This window comes from Bidens hawaiensis, unplaced genomic scaffold, assembly GCF_021521415.1.
Source record: "Bidens hawaiensis isolate Kalapana, Puna unplaced genomic scaffold, B.hawaiensis_p1.1 tig00044777_1, whole genome shotgun sequence".
In the NCBI taxonomy this organism is placed as follows: Eukaryota; Viridiplantae; Streptophyta; class Magnoliopsida; order Asterales; family Asteraceae; genus Bidens; species Bidens hawaiensis.
The window spans coordinates 46,253-63,932 of record NW_027505911.1 but is presented as its reverse complement, the minus strand read 5'-3'; the positions used below and the strand labels follow the sequence as shown (position 1 = coordinate 63,932).

General features: G+C 36.8%; 3 protein-coding genes across 3 annotated transcripts; 1 reads left to right on the top strand and 2 right to left on the bottom strand.

The window, feature by feature from the left end:
• Window positions 1–2,867: 2,867 nt before the first annotated feature.
• Window positions 2,868–4,562, bottom strand: LOC143615870 (hydroxyproline O-galactosyltransferase HPGT3-like). The gene is made up of 8 exons (XM_077088876.1): window positions 4,550–4,562; window positions 4,404–4,432; window positions 4,200–4,323; window positions 4,015–4,102; window positions 3,354–3,404; window positions 3,166–3,237; window positions 2,978–3,090; window positions 2,868–2,890 (listed from the first exon to the last, which is right to left on the bottom strand). Exons 1-8 carry the CDS (start codon window positions 4,560–4,562, stop codon window positions 2,868–2,870), a joined length of 513 nt encoding a protein of 170 aa, XP_076944991.1.
• Window positions 4,563–4,649: 87 nt separating this feature from the next.
• Window positions 4,650–5,775, bottom strand: LOC143615872 (hydroxyproline O-galactosyltransferase HPGT3-like). The gene is made up of 5 exons (XM_077088878.1): window positions 5,516–5,775; window positions 5,354–5,403; window positions 5,083–5,270; window positions 4,937–4,997; window positions 4,650–4,854 (listed from the first exon to the last, which is right to left on the bottom strand). Exons 1-5 carry the CDS (start codon window positions 5,594–5,596, stop codon window positions 4,773–4,775), a joined length of 462 nt encoding a protein of 153 aa, XP_076944993.1. The 5' UTR covers window positions 5,597–5,775; the 3' UTR covers window positions 4,650–4,772.
• Window positions 5,776–13,769: 7,994 nt separating this feature from the next.
• On the top strand, window positions 13,770–15,832 carry LOC143615871 (F-box/FBD/LRR-repeat protein At1g13570-like). Its single transcript, XM_077088877.1, has 5 exons — window positions 13,770–13,888; window positions 14,269–14,927; window positions 15,004–15,111; window positions 15,203–15,361; window positions 15,440–15,832. Exons 2-5 carry the CDS (start codon window positions 14,286–14,288, stop codon window positions 15,749–15,751), a joined length of 1,221 nt encoding a protein of 406 aa, XP_076944992.1. The 5' UTR covers window positions 13,770–13,888; window positions 14,269–14,285; the 3' UTR covers window positions 15,752–15,832.
• Window positions 15,833–17,680: the final 1,848 nt, after the last annotated feature.

Below are 17,680 nucleotides of genomic sequence, written 5' to 3'. Positions count from 1 at the left end.
CAGGCTTTATTATTCTTAGCTCGTAAGACGCCTCACGCGCAGGCTTTATTATGCTACAGCTCGTAAGACGCCCCTCGCGCGCAGGCTTTATTATTCTCAGCTTGTAAGTCGCCCCGCGCGCCAGCCTAATTATTATTCTCAAAGCTCATAAGACGCCTCTCTCGCGCAGGCTTTGCTATTCTCATAGCTCGTAAGTCGCCTCTCGCGCGCAGGCTTTATTATTCTTAGCTCGTAAGTCGCCTCTCGCGCGCAGGCATTATTATTCTCATAGCTCGTAAGCCGCCTCACGCGCAAGCTTCGTTATTATTACAGCTCGTAAGCCGCAACTCGCGCAGGCTCTATTATTATAGCTCGTAAGCCGCCTCACGCGCAGGCTTCATTGTTTTTACAGCTTGTCACCATCATGGGGAAAACCTCCCAAAACTCAGACAATAAAGACAAGGCCAAAGAAAAGGGAAAAAACCGCCTCACACCTTATAAAGTCCAGCGCTCCACCTAGACGCTTGCGCGCCCAGGAGCAACACTGGACTTGGGGGGCTTGTAGGGGTATGGTACTAAAACCCGGTTCTACGACCCTAAATCTATTATGTTTGGCTTATTTTATTACATGGACTAATACAGTGTTATTGGGCTGAGGGGGTTTTGTGGAAGTAACCCTAACTGGGCTAGGCCCATTAGGGTATCATGATGGTGGCCATGAGACTCTCTATATAAGGAGGTCTCCACCTCCTTATTAGTGGTCATGCTCAATAAGAGCCACCACCACTTTTTGTGTCTGTGAACAAGAAATCCTCAGGATATCTTAGCAGTCACCTCCACACCCCCGAAAACCATTGCAGGTCTCAACATTGCAGGTCGCCGGCGCAGCCGCAGAAGAAGAAGATCAAGACGTGGTTCGTTCATCTCGAAAATCTGTGGAAACATCGTCATGGATCAGGTCAGATTCATTTCGTGCTTCGACACCTCGGATTCACGGCTAATGAAATAACTAGCAAAGGAATCTAAGAATAAACAATAATGCGTACAACTTTTCCTCAGGAAAAGCCAAGTCAACTTATTACGCTAAGGAAGCTTCTTTGTCGTGAACCACATCATAAAATCCGTTGTCGTCTAACTGTCCTTTTGATATTATAGATTTCGGTGCTTCTTCTGTTGTACAAGATTCCAACTTCAAAGTTAACTATTACTCCATATGTGAGCCTATTGAACCATAATCGAGTCGCTCATGTAATAGTTTGAATGAACTTGTGACGACACCATAGGGCCAAAATGAAATGAGTTTTTCTTTCCCAAATGATCGTCTTTATGATTAAGTCAGTTAAAACAATATCGAGGAAAATCAAATAGAAGATTTAGACACTTCTTTGTTTTCGAATATTCGTCTTTTTTATTTGATTTGAATTGTATAGGGCTCTAGGCTATATGCACACATGGATCAGCGTTCCACCATTGCGGCATTTGCAGAACATCACCTCATGATCATATAGGTCTATGGTACCATCATATTTCACAATGGTTATATTCGTAATTCAGTCAACGAAGTTGGAGTTCTCATTGGGGTGGGTGGTTAGTAAGGCGGAGGAAGCTCCTTTTGAGGCTTAGTGCTCCATTCATATGAGGTACAGTACAGCACGCTATACGTATGGAACTACATCTAAGAATGGTGGTATGTGGAAGATATTTATCGGTTCAAAATATTTACCCCTACAGGAACCACCCAAGCGATGTGGATTGAAATTGCAGTGGTGAATGCGAGCATAAATATGTAGCAAAAGGTATTTTTGAAAGGACATTGACTCGTGAAAGCACGTTCAGGACAACTAAACATGGAAAAGAGTCGTGACTCAAGGATGTCGGGAAATATATAATTACGAGAAAACAACAAAGAAAGAAAATGTAACGTATGTAAGATGTTATTCAACGGCTCAACTGTCCAATGGAGGGGGGGGGGGGTTAAATAGTCATATATTCCACACAGTGTAACTAATGTTATACATGATGGTTCGCTTATACAAACGACAAGTAAACACAGCAGTCACCCGTCAAAATGCAAGATCTTGTTAGTGTTGAGATCTTCCTCAACTTCTATGGCAATAAATGCTAGGCAGGTTACGGTTGGAGTTTAACTTTGGTTTGCTTGTTCATGTTTACTTCCTGCCTTATCAATCCTATACTCTCCCGATTCCCTCCACTAATCTGCAGTGTTGTTATCATGGTATTGGTAATGGCATCCTTTATCTTGTTCGGCACGCCCTTGTGAATTTTATCCTTTATAAATATGCTACTCTTCTTCATGGTGTTTTCCTTACTGTTCCATGATTATTTACCAGTTTGGCAGGTCTATTATTGTTGTACATACTGAATCTAAGGTATCAGTTTTCATGAAATAGAAAATGGGTGTTGGTTCAATTTTGATGGTTTATTTCTTCTAATTAGATGATCTCGACTTCTAATTGTGATTTTGTGTTTCTAATTTTGATTTTAAATGTGGATTAAACACAATGGTGTTGATTTTATAGCTTGAATTTGATGATTTTGGTGGTGGTCAATCAGTGGTGGTAAATGGTAACTACATGATAAACCGATAGTTCTTGGACCTATTTGATGCAAATCGTTTCACCAAGACAAGTCACAAATCTTTTAACATAATATCATGTTTTCAAAACCCGAAAGGGTTGGGTTGGTCTAACAGTTAATTACTAATGTATGATATCTAATGAAATAAAAGCCGTTACGTTTAAAAACCCAAAAGGGTTGCTAAGACTGTCTCGCCATCTAACCATGTGAAAAAGAAAAAAAAAATCTTAAAACATTCAAAAAATGTTAAATATCTGTCAAACCTTAAAACAATGTTGGATCATGTCATATCAATCCAAATAGCACACTTTATCTGAAACATAAACAAGTAGAAAGATTTTTAGTCTGAAAAATCAATAGAGTATATAATTAGATTTGAACAAAAAAACAGTCAGTTTACCTTGTGTTGAGCTGGTGCAACACAAACGATAGTCGTTTATATAATTTGCCTGTATACCCATCATCCATGAACCAACAGATGTATCTTCATGAGCATAAGTCTTCAAAGATGCACTACAAGAAAACATAAGTTATTCGCAAATGTTTATAGTAACAAACTTTATGTAAAAATTTTGAATCATAACTAACCTGTTAATGTTAATGTACAGAGCAATGTTTCTTGTTAATATAAAAAGTGAGCCCATTGCATGCTGAAAGTACCTGACCAAGTATATATAGATATGTCATATGTGTATGTACGTATGTGAGCTCGTTCCAATGTGCGCTCGTTTAACAAATGTTCATATGGTTTAATAACAAAAGAGAATATAACTCACGATTTCTCGTCACCGAACTTCCACCATTCGGGTTCATACCACTGCTTTCCCCTAAAATGTAATGCACATTTAAACAGATAGATTATTATGTAGAAATAACGCTGCAGCCAGCGTCATAGGTGTGCATAAGTCGGTTTGCACTAAACCCAAACCAAAAAATCGGTTTATGGGTTTTTGAAAACTGTTCGTTTTGGTTTCGAATTTCAGTTTTCACAAGGGTTCAGTTGGGTTTCGGTTTTAACAGTTTTGCAATTTGGGCTTTAAATTTTTGGGCAAAAGTAATATGGACCAAAATAATGAATTTTCAGCCAGCAACTCTGTGCCTAACTATTTTTGTTAATTAAATGATTGTTAAACATTTAGTAGTACACAATTTCTTAATTATCTATGAATTACTTTACATTCAAAAATAAAAATTATAATCCATAAGTTCAATAACTAAAGTCGGTTTTTTTGGTGTTTGACGGTTCGGTCATTTTACTGCTCGATTCGGTTTCTCGGTTTTTGACACATGCAAAACCACAACCAACCGTGAGCTTGGATTTTGAGAAAACATAAAACCAAACCATCGGTTTCGGGTTGGGTTCGGTTAACTAGTTCGATTTCATCTTTCATGCACACCCTTACTGCATATATTTGCACAGCTAATAAATATACTTACACTTCAGAAACTACTTCACCTGATTTCATGCATCCAATATAAAGACTATTTTGACCACTAAAGCTTTCAAGAAACTCAATTAACTCCTCTAAAGATTAAAAACAAAACAAAATCACTACAGGAAATCATAAAACATGAATATAAAGCACAACAAATGTACATATCAGAACGGAATCTAGACTTACCAAGATCAAGTTCAACATCTTTATCGACTTTGACATAAAATTCAGCATCCCAATTTTGAACCGCTTTACTAAAAAAGAACTTTGCTTTCTTTGATAATTCTTCATCAGTCTCCTCATGATCATCCTAACAATTATATTATTGTTAACATTCCATGCTACTACACTAGTGGTACAATAACAAGTTAAATAGGCCCATAAACGAACCAAACCAGTGAACAGTTCAGCGAGAAGTTCTATTTAATTAACAAATATGAACAAAAACCTTTGTTCATTTAGTTAAACGAACGAGCATGAACACATCTCGTTCATTCATTATGTTCATGAACGTTCGTGAATATATTCATTTTAACTTTTTTGGCCCATTGCTACTTAGTCTAGTTTTGATAACCTTTTAGGCTCAACACATTGTTCTTCATATTACTTTTAACTGGTTTTAGCTAAGTTATGTCCTTGAACCGTTCATTTATACTATTAATGGACGAACATGAACGAACACGAACAAGTAACCCCGTTCGTTTAGTTCTTCATGCTTGATCGTTTGTTTGGTTCATTTACAAATTACAAGCCTAAACTTTAACTTACAAGAATTAAGAAATCATTTGTCTTCTGGTTTTCCTCATCAATGCTGCGGTCCAAGCTATCGCCACGATTAGGACTGCAAGTTTTCAAAAACTTAACATTAACAAACAAATATTATTTTCAAAAGTTCAAGCTAATAATAAGTTTAAAAAAAACACCTTCGGCCAATAACAAAACGTATGATTATTCCTATTTCTTCAAGCTTCTTTAAATTATCTACTGTCAAACTCAAGTGTGTTAGTTAAAACTTCTAAAAATATGGAATTTCTATTTATAAATTATAAAAAGTGTATCACGAACCGACCGTTTGCCAGCCAAGCTGATCTGAAAGCTTTTCTTTGTCGATTCCCAAATCCAGTATATATGCCAATTACAGCAAGAAGCTTTCTGCTAGAAGATGAATCACTAAGGGCCAACTGGTTCTTAAGAAAACCTTGACTTTTTGCTAGTGTTAATTCCATCTCAGCTTCCACAATTCTTCTTTCTAAATCCCTTAAAATGGACCATTTGTGTTAATAATATATGTAACAAAACATATTAATTCTAGAAAATAAATGAGGAGGCTCAAATATTACTTGCATCCTAGAACCATTAGCTTTTCTTCAACAGTAAGAGCCTTTGGTCTCTGCCAGCGAAAAACAAACATACCAAACAAAATTAAAAATTAAAAAATAAAAATGAATATTAGACACTGATCAAATATATTGATTTCAAAACAAGGGTGGACATAAGCTTACCTGGGCAGGATTCTTCACAAGCAGATTAGACAATAATGTTCTGTTCTCAGCATCTTGCCACAACCTGGTACAATCAAACATAAATTGGTGTCTGAGTCCTACAAGTCTATGACTACCTTTTTTTTACTGGTAGAATGACATCAGATTATTGTGGCATAATATCCTGGAAATCTAACTCTGAAGTTCATAAGGAGTCTTAACCAATCAAATTTGCAACATTTGGCCGTGTATCGCATGAGTTTTAAGTCATTATTAAGGAATAAAAGTCTTACGCGACCAAAGATTCGCATATGGAATTCTTCTGACAAGACCGTTAAAATAACGCACTCATAAAAATAGCTACTTTCATGATTTTCTTTCTTGTTTCAATGGGACCACCTTTCACCGTGAGAATCTTTTATTTATGTGATGAAACATTAAAACTAGGAGTGCTCACAATCCAGTTGGAACAAGACAATGGGCTGGGGAACGACAAACCAAACTGGCCAGTTTGTCACTTTAACAGTCAGCAGTTTCTGTTAACTTTTTCAAAATCATTTGTTTGCATTATAACTTTTAAAATAATAAAGATGGTTCATGACATATTCCAAAATTATGTTAAATGTAGGGTCGTCTCGTGGGTAAGCTAAATGAGGCCAAGGCTTTAGGCCTCGATTTTATAGGGCCTCCATCTTAAATAGGAGTTATGTATTATGAGATTTTAAAAAGTAGAGTTTTTTAGAATTGGTAACTCATTGACGAGCCAGAAACTAAGGATGATTGCCTCATATCTATTATCACTGCATAAAGAAAAGGAAAAAAAAAGGCCTCACCACTTTAGTTAGTTTTAGGCTTCCGAGAACGTTGAGCCAGCCACTTAAATGGCCAATTTGGCTACGTAAGTTGATACATTCAACCAACCCTAAATTTCAATATCAACCCAAAAAAACTAAAATCACACACGCGCACGCGCACACACACATAATTCAGTAGCTTCAGTTCACTCCAATATTGAATTAGAAATGTAATAAAAAAAAAGGATTAATAGAGACGTAAAATTGATCTAAAAGTATTGAATAAAATCAATACAAAGGTAAAGTAATTAGCAGAGTGGATGGTTACCTGCCGGCGATGTAAAGCCATGCAAGACAGCAGAAGAAAACCAAGAGGAATGAAGGTGTAGTAGTAGTAGTAGTAGAAGAAGTTGTTTTTGATGATGATCGCCAACGTTGTTTAGATAATATTGTGGACGTTGGCAAGCCCTCCTTGTAAAACGGAGGAGGGCTGTTATCCATCAAATAAAATCCTTGATTGGTTAACTAATTCAACGATTTAAAATGAATTTAATGATCGCGAAAACTGGTTTGTTTAGTCGATTTGAATCGTCAAAGTAACGATACAGACGATGGAATTTGTGTATGGTTAGTGAAAGGTAACAACAGCCCGATGATGACGAAGAAGAACACTGGAGATCAGTTTTTGGGATGAATTTTTTTTTTTTTTTTGAATGGAGAATTTTTTAATCCCTTGTTGGACAACAAGTAACATCCCCAAACTTAGCGTAGACCACAACCATCTTTTATATTCTTAACAATTAAATCTTTCACATTATTATTTTTCTCTTTTTTCTCTTCCTTTGGTTTTTATTAACAAAGATGGCTGAAGGTGTTTACTATTTTACCTTTTTTAAGGATAGATTTGTAAAACTTTCATAAGGTATATATAAAGTTGAAATGTTTTTATTATGTGTTACTAATATTTTCTACGTTTTTGTCTTTATATGTTATAATATACCCAATGTTTTCAGACCTGGCCCGGATGTCGATCCGGACATCTTACCGGGTCAAAGGTCGGACCAAACCGGAAGGGCGGACCGGTGTTTGACCCGGATAACATTATAAATAATATAGACTTATATATAGCAATTATTTAACAATTAATGTTCCAATTAAAAACACAATGAATTGTTTTCACTATTTTTTTAACTGATAACCCAAAAAATAAAAGTTAGATGGCCCATTTTAGCTCACAAAGTTGCCCTAATTAGAGGTGCACAAAAAACTCGAATCTGGAACCGGACCCGAAATAAATATCCGGAACCGGTTTTTCTAATACCCGGGTTTTTAATACCCGAACCCGAACCCAACACTACCCGTAGGGTACGGATAGGGTATGCATTTTGGCACTAAAACCCGAACCCGAACCGGACCCGATTTATACCCGGTAATACCCGAAAACCCGATTTATACCCGATAATACCCGAACCCGGAACCGAGGTTTTCTAATACACGAAACCGGGTATTTCAAATACCCGATGTATACCAAAAAAATACCTTAAAAATACCAGAATAATACCCCTAAAAAGTGTAAACTTTTAAAAAATCCAATCTATATAAAAAAAATACCGGAAAAAAACCTGAAAAAACCCGTAAATAGAGTTTTTCAATACCCGATAATAGAGTATTCAAATACCCGGTTTTAGAATACCCGGTTCTATACCCGACCCGAACCCGATGCATAGGGTATGATTTTTAGAGACAATACCCGACCCGAACCCTACCCGATTATTACCAATACCTGGTCATACCCGAACCTGGTTCTATACCCAAACCCGAGTATTTAGAAAACCCGATTTATGCACCTCTAGCCCTGATATGCTGGCATGTTGTAGCCACAAATTAATTCATACACACATAAGTCATAAGTCATAACTACAACAGTACAACCTTCCTTTATTTCTTTCTTTCTTCTTCTTCTTCTATCTGAAATATAGTTGCAGCAGCTACCCACTTCTCAACTTGTTTTTCTTTCAATATTGCACAATAACAACTACCACACAACATATACACAGAAAGACTAACAAACGAGTGGTGAATTGAGATGAGAACGAGGACAGTGACGGCGAATTTAGGACTTTAGGGTTAGATTTTGTTTTAGTTCATCTGATTCTCTTCCGATTAAAGAAATAGAAAGCATTGCCGGTTCACCCGCCGGGTCCGGGCTGACCGCCACTCGCAAAACCCGGCCGGGTTTTTAGAAAACGGTCCAAATACCTGACCCGACCCGGTATAGAGACCAGGTCCCGGTCGGACCGGTCAGATTGGCCGGGCCGGTCCGGGTTTCAAAACACTGAACATACCCCGCGGCCAGTGGCGGATTCAGAAATCATCGGGACTTAACACTAATTTTGTGGTGGTGACATCGGGACTTAACACTAGTTTTATGGGAGGCGACATCGGGACTTAACACTAATTTTATGCGGGACGATGGAGATTTTCACATACAAATAACACTAAAAAATATTAAGGTGGGCGGCCGCCCAACCTTACACATAGGTCCGCCCCTGACCGCAACACAAATGATGAAATAATTTAGAAAGAGAGTGGCGCGCGACTAGCCGTTGAGAATGTCAATGTTTGAATCTCTCATATATGCGTTTGAGCGTTATAGTTAGGATTTATGACGTGTTTTCTCGTCATATTGTAAATTGTATTCTCTATAATAGGTAAATATAAGTTAACTAGTTTAATATTTCCGTGTTACATGGGTTTAATTAAGTTTTTGTTTTAATTGTTTTGCTATTTTATGATAGAGTTATTTTATTTTATAACGTAGTTTTTTTTCAAGAGAGAGAAAATAAAAAAAGGAAAATTCCCAAAATGATCCAAAACAAGAAAGAGAAAATAAAAAAGATCTTAATTACGTCAGGATTCCCAAAACAACCCAATAAATATGTACTGGGTGACGCATTGGGAAAATAAACGACGAGATTTAAAAACCAATCAAAAGTTGACATCTGGAAAGAATCTGACACATCAGACAAGATTTTTAAAAATCTCGGCTGTTCCGACCAAATTTTATAGTTAACTCACTTTTTAAAAAACCGTCTCTTCAGACGGGTTTTTTATGTTTCTCGTCTGATCCGTTCATATTAATTACTTCTTGAAAAAAGAGCTTTCTGAATCTCATCTTTCAAGACACATTTAGATTGAATTTCGTATTCCAAGTTCATATTCCTAAGGTTCTTATCTTTTAAGTTCAAATCCTATTTTATTATCTTATTATATCTTCTTATATCTATATCGAAATTTCGATAACCGATCCATCAATCTCATAACAGTTTTAGCTCGAAATTTCCTTAAACCGAGCTTCAAGTAAACCCAACAACTTCGAATGCTTGATGTTTAAATCAAGATTGACACCTCCCCGTTTACAGCTTGTTGGAACATATTCACAGCTTCCATCATCATTGTTTTGCCATTTACCACCACAACAAACAACAATATTATCAAATTCCATAAAACCTTATTGAAACCTAACTAGATAAATACTTGAAGAAGTTGAAGATAAATTGGAAGAACATGAACATGAACATGAACATGAACATGAACATGAACATGAACATGAACATGAACATGAACATGAACATGAACATGAAACATGAACATGAAGATGATAGTTTAATTTAGAAAAGTGGGGTCTACCTAAAATATAATTAAAAATACCGTCGGATTAGACGGAATAATAAAAGACATTGTCGGTCAAGACGGATTACGAAAAATCCTATCGGTCCAGACGATATTTAAACTTTTATAACCACCAGATAAGAAACTTGGGAATATGAACTTGAAAGACGAAATTCAATCTAAATGCGTCTTGAAAGACGAGATTCAGAAAGCTCTTTTTTCAAGAAATAATTAATATGAACGGACTAGACGAGAAACATAAAAAAACCGTTTGGAGAGACGGTTTTTTAAAAAGTGAGTTAAGTATAAAATTTGGTCGGAACAGACGAGATTTTTAAAAATCTCGTCTGGTGTGTCAAATTCTTTCCAGATGTCAACTTTTGATTGGTTTTTAAATCTCGTCGTTCATTTTCCCAATGCGTCGCCCCAGTACATATTTATTGGGTTGTTTTGAGAATCTTGCTACAATTAGGATCTTTTTTCTCTCTCTCTTGTTTTGGATTATTTTGAGAATTTTCCCTTATTAAAATAACTACAATTTTGTCAGATTTCTTTTTTACACTAGTATTTCACAATAATATTATTTTATTTCAATAAACTTTTATTTTTATTACAATATAAATAAGATTGGCAAACTATACTATATAATTTTCAATAAAATAAGATAAACCTAGTCGTACTCGAGCTCTAAGGTCGTCTCAACATCCCCGGAGGCCTAAAAGTAACTAAAATGTCGAGACCTTCTTATTTTCTTTTATTTATGCGTATAGCGCTAGAGAGTATACATGAATTATAGAATATAAATGATATGGCGTGATAATGAATATGAAACAATCATCGTTAGCTTGTGACTAATCATTAAGTTAATAATTCTAAAAGAACTCTATTTTCAAAATCTCATAATGCGTAACTCGTATTTAAGATGGAGACCCATAAATCTGGAGGCCTAAAGCCATTGCCTCATTTAACTTATCCACGAGAAGGCCCTGTCGAGCTCGGTTCATTAACACACCTATAATCATAACTACAATAATTGTTCTCATCAATTTTGAAGTTTTAAAACTATTGTGGGAGTTGGTATCAAAGAAGTAGGGCATAGTTGACCCGGTTTGTAGGGTGGAGGTTTTTTTAATTCGATGCCTTCTTAATACATGATTTGTGCTGGACTTTTAGTCAGAGGCATAGATACGGATGTATCTTTTGGTTGTCTTTTTTTGCCTCACTCGAAGTGGTTTCTTTCGGTTGAGGCTCTTGGTTTATCCGTGACCAAACGGATCTGATTTTCTTGCCTTGGCGGGCCAAATTAATATCATTTATCGCATACGTGCATGCCAGCTCTTTCCCCAAGCTTTTTTATGTTCGCGCATAGCGTTTAACCGATGTCATGATGGCATCCCAACTTTAAGGCATGTCCTTTTGGCCTATGAGGGTGCAGACGAGGTCATTGCATCTTACATTTTGGCGGAAGACTGAGCGCATGAGTTATTCGCCCCCTCCACCAATATTGAGCCCTTCTTTGTTAAACCTGGTAATGAAATATTCTATTGTTTCATTATCCTTGCGCGTGACACTGAGGATGTCCGCTGGATCGCTGATGTGGCGCTGCTGTTGGCTGAAATGTTGGGTGAATTTGTCCGCCAAGTCATCCCAATTGACGATTTTCCCTTTTGGTAAGCGTTCAAACCATGCCCCTATCGCCCCTACTAGTGTTAGGGTGAATATGTGACACCAAAGTGGCATTGTCTAACCTGAAACTAGACCCGCAACAATATAGGTCTGTAAATGGTCGTCTGGATTAGATAGGCCGTCATACTGGCCCACTGTCGACGGTATCTTTGGGTTTTCTGGTAATTCCGCCTCTACGATCCTTCTAATGAACTTGGATTTTCCTACCGAGGCGATTGACCTATATGGCTTTGAAAAGTCCTCATTCGCATTTGGATGACATTTGATGAGTTTTATGATGGGCACGCCAGGATCTCTCCAGCTTTGTTCATACTCTGAATCATCTAAGCGCGAATTGGCTGTATGGCGTGAGCGCTGTGCTTTATTGCGCTCTCCGGCTTGGCTATCCGCCTAGCCACCTCGCTGTTGTGTTTTCTCTGAGAGCGATTATCCTGCTTTTTGCACAACATGAGTTGATTCATTATCGTCTTCCTCATCTTCTCCGTCCACCCTATTACTGATTGCAGCCCCGCCGAACAACTTTCTATGTTGGACGATAGACAATAATTTTTCTTGCATTCTAGCCATGAGTTTTTCTTGCTCCCCTTCCCACCAAGTCAAGATAATGGGTGGTAGGGGTGTTTGCAATTGTGCCCATGCTCGTAATCCGATTGTGGTCGCAACTGTGAAGGGTGGTCGAAGGGTGGACGCGTTAGCGATGCCTTCGAAGCTACCCATCACAACGTTCGTAACCAAGTTCTAATCCTGATTAGCGTTTGATGACTGACCAACCGCTTTAGTGGGTGTTGTTCCACTCATTTGAACCAAGAAATTAGGTCAAAAGCAGTTCCAGCAAAAATGCATGGATGACGCCAATGAAGCAACACGAAATCCCCATTCAGTCTAATTGCTTAGTCTAAGAGTGATGATTAAGTATTTCCCACGATGGGTTGAATATCTCATTGGCGCAAACGAGTAGTTCACCTACAAAACAAAACACCGTAAGCTCGTTACGAGGGAAATGGGGGGGGATCATCTTGTAACCACCATCCGGCGTGAGAATCAGTATTGATATATGTATAATACTTTTTAGAGAGTAATAGTGAGTGAAATTCCAAATCCTTTACCATTTGGAGGTGATTTGGTATTTATAGTCGTTGGAGGAGAGAGAGAGAGAAGTGATGTGGCCACCTATCTTGTCAGGCTGTCCACCAATCAGGTTCCTTGGACGTGTGCCATGGATAGTTTGTGAGCATGATGTCTATTTGATGTTGACATGTCGTACTATGTGGTACCATTGACTATGTGTTTTCCATCAGTTATTGGCTGGACATTATTTACGATGAATATTCTTCATTTTTGCACCATACTCATGGAGATTTTAGACGCTCCCATTCCAGAGGTGTCAGGGAATGTCTGGCGCATGGAGGTATTATATATTGCATCGTAGTCTGTGCATGGCGCATGGCCAAATACCTCGTAGAAGTATATTATTTTGTGGGTAGGTTTAGTACCTTACCTCTACACTTTCCAATTTCTTTAAGGTGTAAATGTTTTACAATACCCATGGAATAAATATAATTGAGAAACTGATACTTATTATAATTTTCATTTATACAACCGATCTTTATGATTCGATTATTGTGATATGTATACAAATAACCAAATTAACTAAATCGGATTGTTACACTATACCGGTATCATACCATGTATTTCTGTTACTTTTTCGGATCAGTATTTTCCATGCGTTATTAGTATTTTAGGCTGATTATCTTAAGACCGCGCGTAGTGGCTCTTTTTGAGGTCCAAAACACGGTGAACACCACGCCCCCTTGTTTTCGTGCACGTTTGGACTCACCTCGTTGTCTAGACAACGGTGGTGGGGAGGGTCGGACCAATCACAATTTTTTGTCCTTAAATTTGTTTTTTTAATATATATATTAAAAAAATAAAAAGTAATAATCGTGTAATGAATGAAAGAGGGTTATGCGACAATTTACCACTACGTCATTTTTTGCAAAACTAGCCAGTACCGACCGGGGCGTCACGTATCAGTAAACGCCCCTATGTGCTTAGCTATCGTAATGCGTGGCCTAACCGATACCCATTTTTAATGATTTTAAAATTGGTACCAGTACCAGGAATACACCAGTGTAGGTCATCTATAACCCAATTACCAATGCCCATTTTGAGCTTCCCCAATTTTATAACCTAAACCCATGGAACTGGCTTGCTCCGTTTAACCGGCGGGTCGTGCAGGTTTGTGTTTCTTGAAATTAATTACATTTTGAATGTTGATGCTTAAATTACTTATACTCGATTCTATAAACTAACTTAACTTGTTAGTAGTACTTGATTTTGAAATTGAATTGCTTAGTCAGTTTATTTCCAGCGCCTCGTTTTAGTGGGGCATAATGTATATATGATATTGATATGATGAATGGTGGTGTGATTATTATTATTATTATTATTATTATTATTATTATTATTATTATTATTATTAATAAGTTGCCCGGTTACTCTTTATTGTAATTGATCCTTTTATTTGAAATGAAAAATTATTAAGTTTTTTAAAAAAATTATTATTATTATTATTTTTTTTTCTCTGTCTAGTAAACTGAGTTCATCTTTCACATTTTGCAGTATTGATCCAGACCAAGATGAAAGCTAAACGCTTGTCTAACGCTCAACAATTGGATATAATCACCACGCTTCCTCAACCCATAATCGAAACCATCCTAACTCTTTTAATAATTGAAGAGGCGGCACGGACAAGCATCCTCTCAAGAGAATGGAGGTACAAATGGACCACTATTCCTAAACTTGATTTTTGGTATTCTATTGGTTATAAACCAAGTGAAGAGGAGCCGCGTGATTGGTGGAATCATGTATCCCGCCTAGAATATGATAGGAGACGTAAGGACATCAGGTGTAAACATTTCTGGGCTATCCACCAAATTCTGCTGTTGCGACAGGGTCCGATACATGAGTTCTCACTTTCGTTGAATGCAGAGGAGAGCTATTTTGAAATTGATCAGATAATACTACATTTGTCTAGATATCATTCTGTCAAGAAACTAGCATTTTACTTTTATGATCCCAGTCGGTATCGTTTACCCTTATCTTTCTTCTCGTTGCGTCAGTTAACGGACCTAGATCTTGAATATTGTATTATCAACCATGGACCAATATTCAATGGATTCGATAGCCTTACAAGATTATATTTAGGCTTTGTAAGGATTTCAAAAGAAACTCTTCTACATCTTTTATCTACGTGTCCATCACTTAAGATCTTCAGTTTGGTAAGTTTATAATAATATTAGCATTATCCATTCTCATAGACTTCCAAAGCTAATCTGAATATTTATGTTCATGCAGATTCTGTTTGAAGAAGATTTTCTCGGTGATGAAAAACCCAGCATTATGGAGCTACTCAAGTGTTTACCTGCGATTGAACATCTAACAACTTGGGGTCATACCATTTCGGTAATATATATTTATGTTCACTATTTATAATGCAAATTAAATAAAAATTTTAAAGTCTGGTTGTTAATGTTGTTTTGGCCTATGGTTGAAGTCGTTAGTTCAAGCTTCGGTTCCAGAAGAGCCTCCAACCTCACTAATCCACCTCAAATACGTTTTCATAAGATACATGTTCTTTTCTGACGCCTATGGATTGCCTTTTCTTGCTGTTTTGATCAAATGCTGCCCAAAATTGGAGAAACTTAAGATAGTGGTAAATAGTACAAGTGTATCTTGGATATTAATTCTTTGTCTGAGGTCACAGCTCATTGACACAAGTCTCTTGTTTTAGATTGCTGATTATCCGGATGACGATTCTGTTGAGTCGGAAGATAATTCTAATATACTGGAAAAGTATTTTGATGTTTGGTTGGAGCATCTGAATGAACTGGATATTGGAGAATACAGTAACTTGGAGCTTGAGTTAGACTTTGTGAAGTGCATCTTGGCTAGGTCGCCCAATATGAAGAAGGTGATATTGCGAACCTATATAGATAGTGAAAATGAAAAGTTGGAGCTGTTAAAATCTCTCTTATGCGCCCCACGGCCCCCATGTGCATCACTGGTTGAAATCGTTTTTAGAAACCCTCTCCCTGACGATTAAATTGATCAAGTTTCTTGAGAATTAATGTTGATAATCTTGTGTTGCTACTTGTTTTTCTCGTTAGTTCATAAAGATTTATTGGGCTTAATATTTTGAAATGGTTGATTATGAGATGTTTCGATTTGTTTATTCATTTTTAAGCAAATGGTTGATTTAATATTTCGAAATGGTTGATTAAAGATCTCTGGAAGCCACCTCTTTATCCCTTTGGATAGAGGTACGGTGTGCCTACATCCCACCTTCCCCTGACTCTACTTATAGCTTTGCTGTTGGTGGGACTTCACTAGGTATGATTGATTGATTGATTGATTGATTGAGTTTTAACCGGATCGGATAGAGAACCGGTCAGACTTTTGTAATGTTTTCGGCCAGTATGACCGGTTCTCTATCCGATCCGGTTACGAAAACATTACATATGATACGGTTATGAAAACATTGCATATAATAGATAATATTCTTGATTTTAGGCTGATAAGGGTGTTTGGACGTGCTCTATTATTGATTGTGTTGTTTCTGCATAATTTGAACCACCTTCCTAAATATGTTGCATAATGAATAATTGAGATTTAGATATATATATGTATCAACAACAGAACAAATGATTCACCAATCGGTATAAAGAGAGAGGTTTATGAAGTTTATCTTGTTCTGGTCATTCAAACTGAAGAAGGTGACACTGATTTATGGTTAACAAGAACGAAAAGGTGAGGTTAACAATTTTCTTATGATACACGACTCTTTTCTTATTTTATTAATTATTAAAAAAGAAAACCTCTATAAAGAATTGCAAAGACCTGTATAAACAAAACAAAGACTCAAGGATGGCCATGGTATTGGTGTTTTTCTTTACTTTTGATTTTTAGGCACATGAAAGCCGTTAATGGATAGGTCCACTACCAATTATATATATGGTGTCTAAAGTGCATCGGACTTATTACACGCGTTTGCTGGCTTCTTAGTAATTTGTTGGCGATGCATCATTTTATCTATGTTTCATACCGGTTTTTAATAATATATTACCCACTTTTGATACAAGGTTTTTTGACCATCCAACCGACTAAATGTTTCATAGTTTGTTTTGGTAGTTAATTTATCCATAAGCTATATATATCACCATTAGTATGACAATGTCATTGGAATTTAGACGAGAGTTGTAGAGGCGCATGAAACAACTTTAGTAGCAACATGATAAATTGGTGGTAAGTCAGATATTTGATTAAATATTTATAGCTTATTTCCAACTTTGTCTTTGTTTAAATATATAAAACTAGAAAGATTCACGGTGCGTTTCGTCGGGTTAATGTTATTGACAATCGTACTCGTATAACTTATCAAATATTGTAGTGCGTCTGTGAGTAGAGGTGAATTCAATCGGTGTCAAGTAACGAAACCAGTAATTAACCCCCCCCCCAAAAAAAAAATAAATAAAAAATAAAACTTTGTTAACACAAAAATACAACAAATTAACATAACAAATCACGTATTGCGGTTACGAACCGATGACACTTCGGTTGGTATCTGTTACGACCATATAATTAAGCAAACCATAAATTCAGCCACTCTTAAATACAACAATCTTACATATTTAAAATATTAAAAAATGTGGAGAACAAAAAAAAACATGCTCGTTGCAGTTGCGAACTGATACGAATTCGTTGATTATGGAATCGAGAGACAAAAAAGTGATAAAAAATCCACACGTTGCGTTTGCGAACTAACGCGAATTGATACGAATTCGTTGATTATGGAATCGAGAGACAAAGAAGGGTGATAAAAAACCCACGTGTTGCGTTTGCGAACTAACGCGAATTCAGTCGAAATCGACGTTGTCGAGACTAAATCATACATAGAAAACCATGTGTTGTGATGGTGAATCAACACGGGTTCGGTTGGTATCAGGTTACGACTCCGAAATTAAATCAATAAGTT

Coding starts and splice junctions, on each gene's coding strand:
- LOC143615870 (XM_077088876.1), bottom strand. Junction 3,238..3,353: donor AAGTTCGGTGACGAGAAATC/GTGAGTTATATT, acceptor ATACTTGGTCAG/GTACTTTCAGCATGCAATGG. Junction 3,091..3,165: donor CTGTACATTAACATTAACAG/GTTAGTTATGAT, acceptor GTTTTCTTGTAG/TGCATCTTTGAAGACTTATG.
- LOC143615872 (XM_077088878.1), bottom strand. CDS start 5,596: ATGTTTGATTGTACCAGGTTGTGGCAAGATGCTGAGAACAGAACATTA. Junction 5,271..5,353: donor CTAATGGTTCTAGGATGCAA/GTAATATTTGAG, acceptor GTCCATTTTAAG/GGATTTAGAAAGAAGAATTG. Junction 4,998..5,082: donor ATCAGCTTGGCTGGCAAACG/GTCGGTTCGTGA, acceptor TGAGTTTGACAG/TAGATAATTTAAAGAAGCTT.
- LOC143615871 (XM_077088877.1), top strand. CDS start 14,286: ATGAAAGCTAAACGCTTGTCTAACGCTCAACAATTGGATATAATCACC. Junction 14,928..15,003: donor CACTTAAGATCTTCAGTTTG/GTAAGTTTATAA, acceptor ATGTTCATGCAG/ATTCTGTTTGAAGAAGATTT. Junction 15,112..15,202: donor CTTGGGGTCATACCATTTCG/GTAATATATATT, acceptor CTATGGTTGAAG/TCGTTAGTTCAAGCTTCGGT.